Here is a 13531-nt window from a genome sequence, read left to right as displayed (position 1 = left end):
ACCCTTCTCCTCTTTTGAATTGGTTTCCTGGCTTTAAGAGGAGGGGCAGGCTAATCCGAAGACTCACTGTCAGAGATAATAGTGACAGTCTTTAGAACTGTCTTCTTCTTTCTCTTCGCAGTCTTTTCTTTAGGAGGGGAATTTTCTTTGGCTTCTTCATACATTTGCAGGGCAAATTGAGGGCTAGGTTCAACAGCGGGAACGTTTGCAATTACTGGCACAAGTGGAATAGCATGGGTAATTTCTAGCACTATAGAGCTAGTGCTAGCATCAGGGGTACTCTCAGCAGTGGGAGTAGCACGGGAGGCCATTTTAATTTCTAAAAAATGGAGGAGGGCCTAGAAAATTAAAAATAGACACAAACCCTATAGACTCTAGGGCACAAACACAAAAGCTCTATGTATTACAACTACAACAGCCTAGCAAATACACAAGAATGGTGGAAAATTTGACTTAGTGGTCTTTTTGTTGGGCTGAATTTTCTCGATGGTGTGTTTCTTTGGTGAAATTCACTTTCCTTCTCACTCAGGGACGCTCTGGATTTTCTTCGGACGCAAGTTATGAGAGAAAATCGATGAATTTATCTTTTATGGCGAAGCCAGTAATTCATTGGTGCTAGATAGAGAAAATTGTTGGCGCCAAGTTTGAATTTCGTCTGTCGATCAGGATTTGAATGGTCAAGATTATCCTTGACAACCTTCGAATGATGACATGGCATTTATTAGACTATCATTGACCAGCTCAGATTTTTCAAAATTCATGTCATTTGGACCCTTTTTGTGATTTTGTGCCATTCACCATCTCCACAAGATAAGCATTCCTCGGATTTCTCTCTATTTCCTTATCCCGCACCACCTTTTTCTATCTTGACAATCTTCATGGGATAAGGCTTCCATACATTTCCCTTTGTTTTTTACCCTGCGGCACCCGGAAGCATTCCTCATAGGATAAGGCCTTGTCATCTTCTCTTTATAGGCCCCCTTTTATCTTTATCCTACTAGACATTTTTCAACATTGTCTCCTCTCATAGGATAAGGCCTTTGTATACTCTCTGAGTATCCTCTTATCCTGCATTGCACATAACTCCCTGTCTTCTCCTGCTTGAAGGTGCCCTTCCTTGACTATTTTGCATTGCGCAGGATAAGCCTCTTAAGATTTTCCTCTCTTATCCTACAATCTATCTCTTATCCCCACAAGAATGCACGGGGTAAGAGAGCCTATCGATTTCGCCTTGAAATCCTTATCCGTCGACCATCACTAAGTAAAAGAAATCCCTTATGGGATAAGGTCCTTAGTATCTACCTTGTTACCTCTTATCCCGCAGCACCTTTGCATCAACCCATAAGCATTCCAGGACAACTTTACCTTATGACTTTGACCTGTTTCTTGTTCCACGAGCCCATCAAGGTGTCTTAAAACCATCGCAAGACAAGACCCTCTTCTCTGCTTCTTTATACTACCTTATCCCACATGGACACACTTCATAGCGATAACTGCTACTATCTCTTCGAACACTCCTTATCTCACACGAGCCTTTGGCTCATATGAAATGGCTATGGGATAAATATCCCTTTGTTATCTTTATCTCCTTCTTATCTCATGGTACTTCATCATGGATTCAAAAGTGTTGCGGGGTAAGGCCTGTTCTTTGAGCTTTGCGAATCCCTTATCCTGCGTGGTCGAGACCTTTCACTAAAAGGCCTGCAGGACAACATTTTCTCTATATTTCCTTTGACATGCTTATCCTGCACAACTATGAGACTAAAGCGGGCATTTTAGGTAAACCATTTTAGCACATGGAGATTAGTCGAGGGTAAAGTGACCGTGTGTGGGGACCTTCCTAGGGATTTTTTTAAAGCCAAAACCACGAGGACATTCCAATACTTAGAAATATAATAAAAATTAAAGCGACAGCCTCAAGTGGTAACTCCTAGTGTGGGGGGTCGGTGAACGAACATCAAATGACCCTTTTGATGACAACTAAAAACTAGGTCACCAGTAGATATAAGTCAACTGCAAAATATAACATTGCTCGGGTAAACAAAGGAAAACTTTAACAACTCTAAAATCCTTTGTAAAACCCCTAAATGCTCAACTCCAATCACATAAGCAAGGGACAGATAAAGATAAATTTTAAAATCATCCAACACCAACAACATTGTAAAAGATCTTCATCCTTTGTTTTCTTATGGTATTTAGCTTTGTGTACACTTGAAATTATTGTTTTTAGGGTTTTGTTGATTTCAATGGTTATATTTGTAAAGGTTTAGGCCTTGTTTAAACTCCAACTTTATTTTATAGGGGGCTCAGACCCTTTTCGTAACTTGTCTAATAAAAAATATTCAAAATGAACTATATGATTTCTTTGTATGTTTGTAGTTCTTATTTAATCTATTTAATAACTTCAAAAGGATTGATTGAAAATAATAATAGAGTAAAATCTAATATTATGCATAGCTATCTATATATGATTATGTGGAAATTTTGATACCTTAGATAATTAGATGTTAGTTGATCATGTGTGCATAGAGTGTACATTAGTAGGGTTCAAATATGCAAACTATATACTATTCACATGTGTGAGGAATTTTTTTCACAATTTAAATTTGAAGAAGAATATAAAGTAAGATATCTAATATTCCACTAGAAACTAATTCTAAAGTTTACTACAAAACACTAAATTGAATTACTTGACAAAATCCAAAAGAAAAATTTACAACTCACATATAAAGCTACATTAGTACTCCCCTTTATTATCTTATAATGATATAACAATATTTATGTTTAATTGTCAATTCATTTTATGATCATGAAAAAGATTTTTAACTTATTCTAAATTAATTAGTTTTTTAAAACTTATAAATTATAATATATTTTAATCATCAATTCACTTCATAATCCTGAAAAAGATATTTAACTTATTCTAAATTAATTAATTTATACAAAATTATGAATAATAATTAATTTTTCTTACGAGGGAAGGGAAAGGAAGTTAAAAGTAGTTGTTGTCATTACTTCTATATTATCGCTAATATTTGCATGTTCTCATTTATTCTTGCAAAATCCAATAGCTTACATTCTAATTTTAAATGTGACTGTGACTACCATTATACTTTAATCACTTTAGTAGACTCCGCCTGGCCTCTCTTTAATTGTAGTATATTTTGTTTTCTCTTTTATGGCTTCTTCCCAAACGTCATTTTCTGTCCTTTTAACCTCGTAAACCCCTTTAAGCCGTATGCTAGTTTTCTTGTAAGTGACGCCAGAATGACATTGTAAGAAACTATTAAACAAGGTCGCAAAACCCTCGTAACACTTCAGGCTTCGACAACGAAGTGTTTAAATATCACAATGAAGAGATAAATTCTAGAAGTTGATGTTTTTTTCCTATGTTTCATCTCTCTGTCGGTCTTCGAAATTATCTTTCAAGGACCCACGCGACTGTGACATAATCGTTTCTATTTACGTTTACAATAGTTTAAGATCCTAAAACTCAACTTTAGCGCATTCAAAGGATGAATTCCATAAATACATCCACAAATGACCCACGCAATCTACAGAGACGAAGAAGTTAACCGAGCAAATTTGCAGAAGAGAAAGAGGAGAAAAGGATTTTCAATCGGCCATGGATACGAAGGAGAAAAGTTTACATCTGCTGGGAACGTTTGGAATTGTGGGAGAGGTTTTCAAAATCATTCATTCTCAATTTAAGGTGCTGGGGATCATCACTCTAGTGTCGATCCTCCCTCCTGTTTTAATAACACTGACAAACATTTGGCTGGCATCGTATGTTTTCCGAATGATTGATTACGAGGAATCAGAAGACGCATGGGGTCTGTACATACTAAAGTGGACGGAGTTTCTAGTAGTGGAAGTTGTATGGATAACATTTTTTTATATGGGGTTGATGCCTTCCATAGCAGCAGTTGTCTATACTGTGGCAGGCGTTTACAAGGGGGAGCAAGGAATCTCTATCGAATCGCTTCCAGCCGTGTGGAAACGCATGGTCATAACTTGCATGTGGCATTTTCTTGCGAGCTTGGTGATTGTTGTGGGTTTTGGTTTTGTTATGATGCTATCAATTTGGATGCCGCTTGGTATTCCGTTTCTGATTGGTCTCGTGGTGTTCGGGTGCCTGGGAATGTACGTGACAATGGTGTGGCATATGGCGACTGTGGTGAGTGTTATGGAGGAGGATTATTATGGGTTCGCAGGCTTGAAGAGGAGCCAACGTCTCATTCATGGAAAGCGCCTCACAGCGTGGGGGCTCATTATGTTTTTGATTGTATTTGTTGGTCTGTTTAATTTTGCAGCGGTTCTGGGGGATTATTTTTCAGTGAATTTCTGGGTCAGCTTATTGTACATAGTAGGCTATGTTGTGTTCGCGTCTGGAATTACTTTAATGTGGGAAGTAACGCAGAGCGTGCTCTACTTTGTGTGCAAAGCTCACCACGGGGACAGCTTAGATGAAGGTTTGTCTTTGGAGGCCTGCCCAGAAAGACCACCAATTGCTAGTTCTGGCGGAAATTGGAACCTTGAAATCAACAACAATAACATGGGCCGGCCGAATTTTCTTACCAGTTAGCTATTTCCGTTTATTGAGTATGCAGTTAAATAAAAAATGTCAGTGTGTAAAAATGTTAGTTCCTTAGGTATACAGTGTGCTAACAGATTAAAAATTAGTTGTGTAGTTGGTGTATAATATATTATGGTGAATTTGATTGTGTGAGTGTTCTTGTCTTGTAATCTATCATATTCAGGATGATAGAAAGGATAAGGAAAGGAAAATGATTATAAATATAGAAGTTGTCATAGAGTTTGTAAATGAAATCAATAAACATTGTGAAAAGGTTTATTTGACAATTTATTTCATGGCACTGTGTAGCAAACTAATTATAGAAATGACCAAAATTGAATAGTTAAGGCTGTATGGTTAAATTTTGTTATTTTTAAATCTTATCAAATTCAACTATAAAAAGTTAATTTTGATTAATAAAATTAGTCTAAATATTTCTTATTTCTTGTTTTAGATCCGATATTAAATTATAGTTGATTTTTTATTTTTTTTCTATAATTGAATTCTAGTATTTTCTCCAGAGAATGGTACCCTTGCATCATCCTATTGGGTTGGAAATTGCTATGCCTATCTTATAAGAAAAATAAAGTATTTAACTAACAACTTCTATCATCTTGAAGTGTGTACTCATAATGATTGTTTCATCGAGGCTATTACAAGACAAGTTCTAGTTACAATGAAACAATGTTTTTAAAGTTTCCAATGCTACCTTAAATGATGCCTCGAAAGAGAATTAATTATATGTTAACGTTCCTCTAAGAAGGAAGCAAATATTATTCATGTTGTATTTGGTGAGAAACTAGAATGGGCTAAGGAATATGAGTCTCTACTAAAGAAAAGAGTAATCTAATCCATGCAATGGAATAGAAGCTCAATGTTTCATTCGCTACTAGTTTGGTAGCTTGGAATCTACTAGAAAGAACTTTGTCCCTCCTCAAGCACCATTTTTCCATCATTAACTACTACATCTAATGCAACTACTCACATCCAACTAGTGCAATAGGATAAGTGTATAGAACAACCAATATGAAAATAATTTTCTAAAAATTTATTTCATGTATAGTTTATTTAATGACATCATCTTGCAAGGTAATTATAAAAAGAATCAAAATTGAATAATATTTTTCAATGGTATATGTTGAATCAATCTAGTCCTCAAAACAATCTACTTCTAATCTTTTAATCTTCAAACCATAATTAAATTATTAAATATCAATAATTGATTACAATGTCTTAGGCCCAAGGTCAAATAGCTCATTGCTCACAATTGGACTTGCTAGACTAAGGTGCACAATCCTAAGGAAAGATACAAAGGATTGCACAAGCTACAAAAAGGAACATACTATCTTTCAGTAGGTACAAGAAATAGATGTATTAAAATTAGCAAGATCTCTTTATCATAAAATTGTTCTTGAACCACTATCATGGAAAACACATCTGACATCCACCACTATCTCAAAACATTGTCACATAAAGATATCATCATCAAAGATCTTCATAAACTGACTTACACACTTCTACTACACTAAATCATCTTACGCATCAATCACATGAACTTCACATCAATTCACACACATTCCATACCTCAACTCATAAAATTGCACATCTATATATACAATATCATTCATTGAAACACTCAAGTAGGTCGGTCACAAACAAAATATATAATATTAAATAAATTAGGCCACTCGGACCAATAACATAAAATGTGGTACACTTCAGGAGATAAAGGGGACCAAATACATCACAACACATCCTTTTGGAATGATTCCAATGAACTACAAACACTAACACATAATCCAAAGTTGACATCAAATGAAATATGTAAATGATGAATAAAGCACATTAACAAGTTTGCCCAAAATTATTATCCAATACAAAATACACAATGCGGATCTACACACACCATGATGAGACACATATCAACATCAAAAATCAACCTACAATGCATATACAAGCTAAAAGAGAATGATCCAAATAACATAAACCAACTAGGTTAGCATGAAGCCAACACAACTAAACATGTTGAGCACAGAAAAAAACATAACTTAACTTGCAAGTCAAACTAGCACTAGAAAACTGAAATGGAACATTGCACGAACCAAATGAACATGTCCTCCAAGCCACAAGACTAGTTTTAATAGACAACCTTACTGTTGGATACAACAACAACCAACTCTTCCATCTTAGCAACGGAGGACCTAAAAAAGATGATAGTGCAATATACATAACTAATAGGAATTTCCTCATCATACTTCAATGTGATATCTCTAAGAGTTTGCTTTACCTATATGACTTGAGCATAGCAATATGCTGCTACAATGTATTCTGGCTCAATAGTAGATAATGGCACTAGAATGCTATTTCTTACTCAACCAAGAGACCAATCTATCTCCCAAGAAAAATGCAACACTACTTGTACTTCTCCTATCATAGCCACATCTGACCCTTTGTATATATTTTTAATGCGAAATCATTATCCTTGTTATACAAAAAACCAAAATTTGGACTCCCTTTCAAATATTTAAATATCATTTTCACTTCTTAATAATGAGATTGCTTAGGATTAGCTTGATATCTGGCATCCAAATAGACACCCTGAATAATATTCGATCTTGAAGTAGACAAATACAATAATCCTCCAATTATAGATGTATACAATTTTGTATCAACATCCATAGATCCATCATCCTTTCTTAACTTACAAATAATAGCCATAGGGGTTGCAATTAGTTTATAATTATCCATCCCAAACCTCTTCAACATCTCCTTTATATGCAAATTTTGAAAAATGAAAATGTTTTTTTTTTATTGTGTAACTTGAAGACCAAGAAAACTGATAGCTCACCTATCATTCATATCTCAAAATCCTTCTACATTTATTAGATACAAACTTCTTACATACATCATCATGTCCTCCAAATATGATATCATCAATATACACAATACTAATCAACAATTTATCACCTTCAACTTTGAGATAAAGTTTTCTATTTGTAGTATAATTTTTTAAAATTTTGTTGCTGGAAATACCTATCCAACCTTGCAAACCAAGCTCTAGGTTCTTTCTTGAGTACCTATAAAGTGTCTTCTTGAGTCTCTAGACCACATTTGGATATGTTGATAGCTTGAACCCATCCAGTTGTTCAATGTATACTTCTTCAAGTTGTCCATTCAAGAATGTTGACTTGACATCTATTTGATATGTACCATAAAATTTTAATATGCAACAAATGCAATAAGCATCCTTATAGCCTTCATTCTTGCTACCAGAGAAAATGTCTCCTCAAAGTCAATAACTTCAAATTGTGAATAAAACTTACAAACCAATCTTTCCTTGTTCCTTGTGACTTTTTCATCTTCATTTAGCTTGTCCTAGAACACCCACTTAGTTCCTATCACATTCTTATCCACTATTCTAGGTACCAATTCTCATATCTATTTTTTCACTATCTGATTGAGGTCCTCTTCCATTGCCTTTAGCCCTCTTTCATCCATGCTATATTTTTCATAGGTCTTTGGCACAACCTGAGATAAGGAACAATAATTTTCTTGTTCACTGGTTTCTTAAATACTTCTCCTTTTCTGAAATCCTTTATCCTTGTCTCCAATGATTTAATCTTCTAAATGATTCTACCACACATACTTTTTTGGTGTCTTAGGTGTTTTTTAAGGTTATTTCTCTTCTACACTTGTCTCTTCTTTATCTTCTACATAAACCTTTTTTTCCAAATTAATAGTGACAACATCTATTTTAGTCTCCAATTCTAGAATAATTTAATTCCATTCTTTATTAACCTTGATATATTTACTCTTGATAATCTTATTTAACCTCCTGTTGCATCATCTATATTCCTTACTTCTTATAAAGTATCCCAAGAATATTCTGTCATATGAACTTGCATCAAATTTCCGTAGATCTTCCTCATCTCTCCTTATGTATCACTTTCTTCAAAATATTCTAAATACTTGACTATAGGTCTTTTATTCCATAGATCATAAGGTGACTTTGTGTGATTCACTCTTACTTGCACCCTATTAAGAATGCAAACAATATTACTCAAATATTCTTTCCAATACACATTAGGTAAGTTTGCATCCTTGAACATGGTTCTAGCCATTTCGACAACAATCCTATACTTTCTTTGAACAACTTCATTATGTTGGGGAGTCCTAGGAGAAAAAAAAAGTTTTTGAATACCATTTTTTATAGAATCTATCAAATTCATTTGATGTAAACTCTCCTCTATTAGGCCTTAAATAATTAATTTTATCATCTACTTGATTCTCAACCATAAACTTGAATACTTTAAATCTTTCTAATGCCTTATATTTGTCTCTTAATAAAGTAACACATGTCATTCTAGAATAACCATCAATAAGCAACATAAAATACTTTTCACCATTCAATCCTCTTGTTCTTGTCATTATACATAAAATTGTATGAATTAACTCTAAAGGTTTTGAGGTTTAATATGACTTGTTCTTTAATCTTCTCTTTGTTTTCTCTCTCAATTGACATTCCCTAAACACAGTATCGATAGGTTTGATAATCTTTCGTAAATCTCTCACAACGTGAGATGAAATAATCTTCACCATAAATTAAAATTTGATATATCCTATCTTTTTGTGCCACAACCAACATTGGATACCCTGTTCCAACAAACAATTGCTTCCACTATTTTCTTTCACACCATAGACATTGCCATTAGTTCTTATACCTTTTGCATCTAATCTCCCAAAACTTCCTTTTTTTGATTTCACATTCAAACCTATGAAATATGAGCTTATAAAAATTACTACCCATCTGAATCACACTCAAAACATTATCTCTTAGACCCTTCACATAATAAACATTACTAGTATTATGCTTACCATTAATAAAAATAGTTAATTTATCACAAATTGGTACATGTTCCTCACTTGCAATATTTATAGATCCACCATAATTGTTCTAAAAATCAATGAACTTTCCTTTATTATCTATCATATGATTTGAACATCCAAACTCAATTATTCATGCTTTAGGATCTACTTTTGCATGCAATGTAGTTTTCATGCTCACTCATTTTTCATTGTTCTTCACATCTTTTGGATTTTCAAACCTTTCATTGTTCTTCTCCTCTATAGCTAAAAATAATTATTCTTCATTTGAGTCATCACCATCTTCGTTAGATGAATAGATCTCCATTGAACAAAAATTCTTCTTACGTTGTCTTTATTATATATTCTGTTATTTTTATTATTCTATTTGTAATTGGCCTTTCCCTTATTAGCACCATTGACTCTCTTACCATAATCTTCCTTGTAATTACATCTAGAAGTGTAATGACCAAGTATTCCACAATTGAAACATTTGAAGGGTAGCTTACCTTTGTATTTTTTGAATCCTTTTTTTAATCTTCTCAAAAAGTTTTCTTCTATCTTATCCATTTCATTGCTTGATTTAGCTTCATCTTCAATCTTCTTGGTAACTTTGAATGTTGCTTCTTTATTAGATCTTATCACAAAACATTGAGCTCAACAATATCAAAGGCAAAGAGAAAGCCATAAAGTTAATCCAAAGTGTATTTGTCCATATAATGACTTTATTCAATGGCATACTTCTTAGATTTGCAATATTTTGGTAGTGTTAACATTAATTATTTGACAACTTCACTTTCTTCTAAGTTTCCACCAATACTCTTAATTGCACTCACAATATCATAAACTTGGTGTGGTTAGCCTTAATATTATCATCATTAGACATCCTCTGGTTCTTAAATTTGTGCTTTAGATTTGTCAAATTGGCTTGCTTTGTCTTCAAATTACCTTTATAAACACTACTCATCTTGTCCCAATTTTTTGTAGTAGACTTCAAACCCATAAATTTAGAAAATACTAAATCACTTAAGAAACTAATAAGTGAAACTCTAGCATTTTCATTATTTTGATGCGCCTTGGTGTCTTTCAGAGCTTGGGGACCATTTGTCATTGAAGTAGTATACCTAAAATTTATAATATCCCATATTCCTATCGGAAAAAAAATTAAATGATATTCCATCCTTTCCATCCAATAGGATTAATTTGTGTAATCAAACTTCAATTATTTGTAAGTAACTTCCTACACCATTCTAGATCTTCCTCAAATGATTAAGATTCTCTAAGAGGAACCTCACTCTGATACCAATTATTGAACACACCACAAGATTGAGAGGAGGGGTTGAATTAGTCCAAACCTCAAAATAATCTACTTTTAATCTTTTAAAGTTCAAAACACAATTAACTTATTAAATAAAAATAACTAATTACAATGTTTTAGGCTCAAGGGTAAGAAGATCGCTAAGATTGATTAGACTAGCAAGACTAAGGAACACAACCTTAGGGCAAGATATGAAGGACTACACAAGCTGCCAAAAGGAATAGACTGTCTTCTAGTAGGTACAAGGAATAGATCAATTAAAATAAACAATATCTCCTAAACATGAAATTATCCTTGAGCCACTGTGTCAAGTGACCAATATCATGGCAAACATATTTGACAACCACCACTCTCAAAAAAATATCACACTAAAGATATCATCATCAAAGCTCTTCACAAACTGACTTTCACACTTCTATTACACCAATCCACTTGCACATCAATCATATCCACTTGACATAATTTTAGATACACTCCATATGTCAACTCATACAATTGCACATCTATATATGTCCAAGATCAGTCATTGAAACACTCGACTAGGTTGGCCACATAGAGAATATATAATATTATATAAATTAGACCACCCAAATCAATTACACAAAATACGGTCCACTCTGGGAGATAAAGGGAACCCAAATACATCACATCCTTCTAAAAGGATTCCAACAAACTGCACACACTAACATGTCCTCCAAAGTTAGTATCAAATAAAGTGTGTAAATATCAATAAAGAATGTTAACTAGTCAGCCCAAAGATATTCTCGAATGTAAAATACATAATGTAGATCTACATATGCCATGGTGACACCAATATCAATATTAAAACATGATCTCCAATGCATATCCAAAACAAAAGAGCATGATCCAAATAAGATAAACTAATTGGGTCAGCCAAAGGCCAACATAACTGATTATGCCAAACACAAAATAAAATAACGTCACTTACCAGTCAAAATACCACTATAAATTTGAACTAGAACACTACATGAACCAAATGAGAATGTATTCCAAGTTGTAGTACTTGAATCCAAATATCCAAGAATGGCCAATCATTTTATAGACAAATTTTGATAGACAAACTCACTATAAAACACTACAACAACCAACTATACCATCTAAGCAACATAGGACCTAAAAATTTGATGGGTCAATAAACACAGGTCAAAAAATTTATATATGGAACTAAAATCCATAATCTTCACAAAATAGAGGAATGCAAATTCTTTCACTAGGTCATTAAATAATCTTGCGTACATATAAATATTATTTCCTACATGTTGAAACTTCCACTATACCAACCTTCTAGAAGCACCTCATACATACTTAGCATCACACTAGACGACACATAAAAAAATGAACACTCACTTTCAGGTCGCCTACAACACACATTTCTATTAATGACAACACGAAACAAGTTGATAGTAATGACAACACAACTCAACATAACTCAAGTTTCCAATAGGTATAATAAAAAAAATTCCTCAATATGAAAGGAAATATTAAAGGTGTTGTAATAATTGAGTAATAGAAGGGGATCTTGTCAAGTACTATTTGGTAATGTAGCCAACAATAATAAATACACATAAATAATAAACCTAGCACATTGTGAAACAAGATATACCCTAAATTTAGCATCAAGGAAGAAAAATACTAGCCTCTAAAATATTCCTCTTGATATTAGTAAATTATCACACTAAGTTACATTCTACCACAATGGAAACATGTTTTTGATTAAGGGAAAACAAGTTTTGATGGGCCCCTGAAACCTATTACTACCAAAAGATCAAAATATATACATTAAAGTGTAGCAAAACGCAAAAGACAACAACTAAGAAAAGGACAGTTGACGATAAAAAAAATCTAGCAAACTAGAGATAGCTAACAAAAACAAATAGGACTGACAAAGGGAGCCCAAAGTTAGGTTAAGTTTTGAAGCATCTCAGCTACTTCCAACTCTAGTTGTTCCATATTATCAGCCGCCCACTTGATTTCCTCAATTTCCTTGCTTTGGCTTTGCATCTTTCTGGTGCTCGCATGCATTCTTCTACCAAACCCAATCTCCTTATCCTCAGGAGTATATTCCTTCACTTCAATGATGCTCGCCAAAGCCTTATCCCCATGGTCAGTCTCAAGCTTACTGATAAGAGCCTTCATACTAGCTGAGGCAGCCTTAAGGATCTTATGACTTTACTCACCAATATTTTTGAGCATGTTCTCAACTCCTTCGAGTCTTTTTTCAGTATCCCCTACTCTATTTTCCAAGTCAAGAAAACTATTCCGATTAGGACTGATGATCTCCTCTACATTACTAATAGCTTTGGTGAGCTCACAGAGACAATCTGGGAGGGAGTTGAATTTACCCAAGCCTATTGCTTCTAAAGTCTCAATTTTTCTTGCTTCTTGAGCTTGCTTGGTTTTAATGCCATAAATTTCCTTTTGCATCTAGTGGAGAACCTTGTTAAAGTTATTCGTGCCTTTATTGATGCAGAGGTCTATATCCAGGTGATGATCTTCTCAGGTCTCGTCTCTGGTAGGCTCTAAATTCACCTCAAGACCCACCTCCTTGACATCAGAGCTCTGAGCTTCTTTCATGGTCATGTCCTCCCCCATTAGGCCCTTATCGTTAGAGTCAGTCGTGAGAGGTGACCGATTCTTGGTTCCCACATCCTTAATTTTAGGATTTTTCCTTTTTTGCTTCTGGCTCGAGAGGATTTGGACCTCCTCGCTTTCAGTATTGATGTCGTTATTAGTCTCATTATCCTCTTCATACT

At 34.0% G+C, this 13531-nt stretch overlaps 1 protein-coding gene across 1 annotated transcript; it reads left to right on the top strand.

Annotated features, from left to right (window-relative positions):
* The first annotated feature begins 3625 nt into the window (after positions 1 to 3625).
* On the top strand, positions 3626 to 4585 carry LOC131079008 (uncharacterized). The gene has a single exon (XM_058016874.1). The coding sequence runs from the start codon at positions 3626 to 3628 to the stop codon at positions 4583 to 4585; it is 960 nt and encodes a 319-aa protein (XP_057872857.1).
* Positions 4586 to 13531: the final 8946 nt, after the last annotated feature.

Source organism: Cryptomeria japonica, chromosome 11, assembly GCF_030272615.1.
Source record: "Cryptomeria japonica chromosome 11, Sugi_1.0, whole genome shotgun sequence".
In the NCBI taxonomy this organism is placed as follows: Eukaryota; Viridiplantae; Streptophyta; class Pinopsida; order Cupressales; family Cupressaceae; genus Cryptomeria; species Cryptomeria japonica.
The sequence above is the reverse complement of the archived record's forward strand: the minus strand, read 5'-3'. Positions and strand labels throughout refer to the sequence as shown.

What these genes read in the sequence shown, in the direction of transcription:
- LOC131079008 (XM_058016874.1), top strand. Translation starts at nt 3,626, where the DNA reads ATGGATACGAAGGAGAAAAGTTTACATCTGCTGGGAACGTTTGGAATT.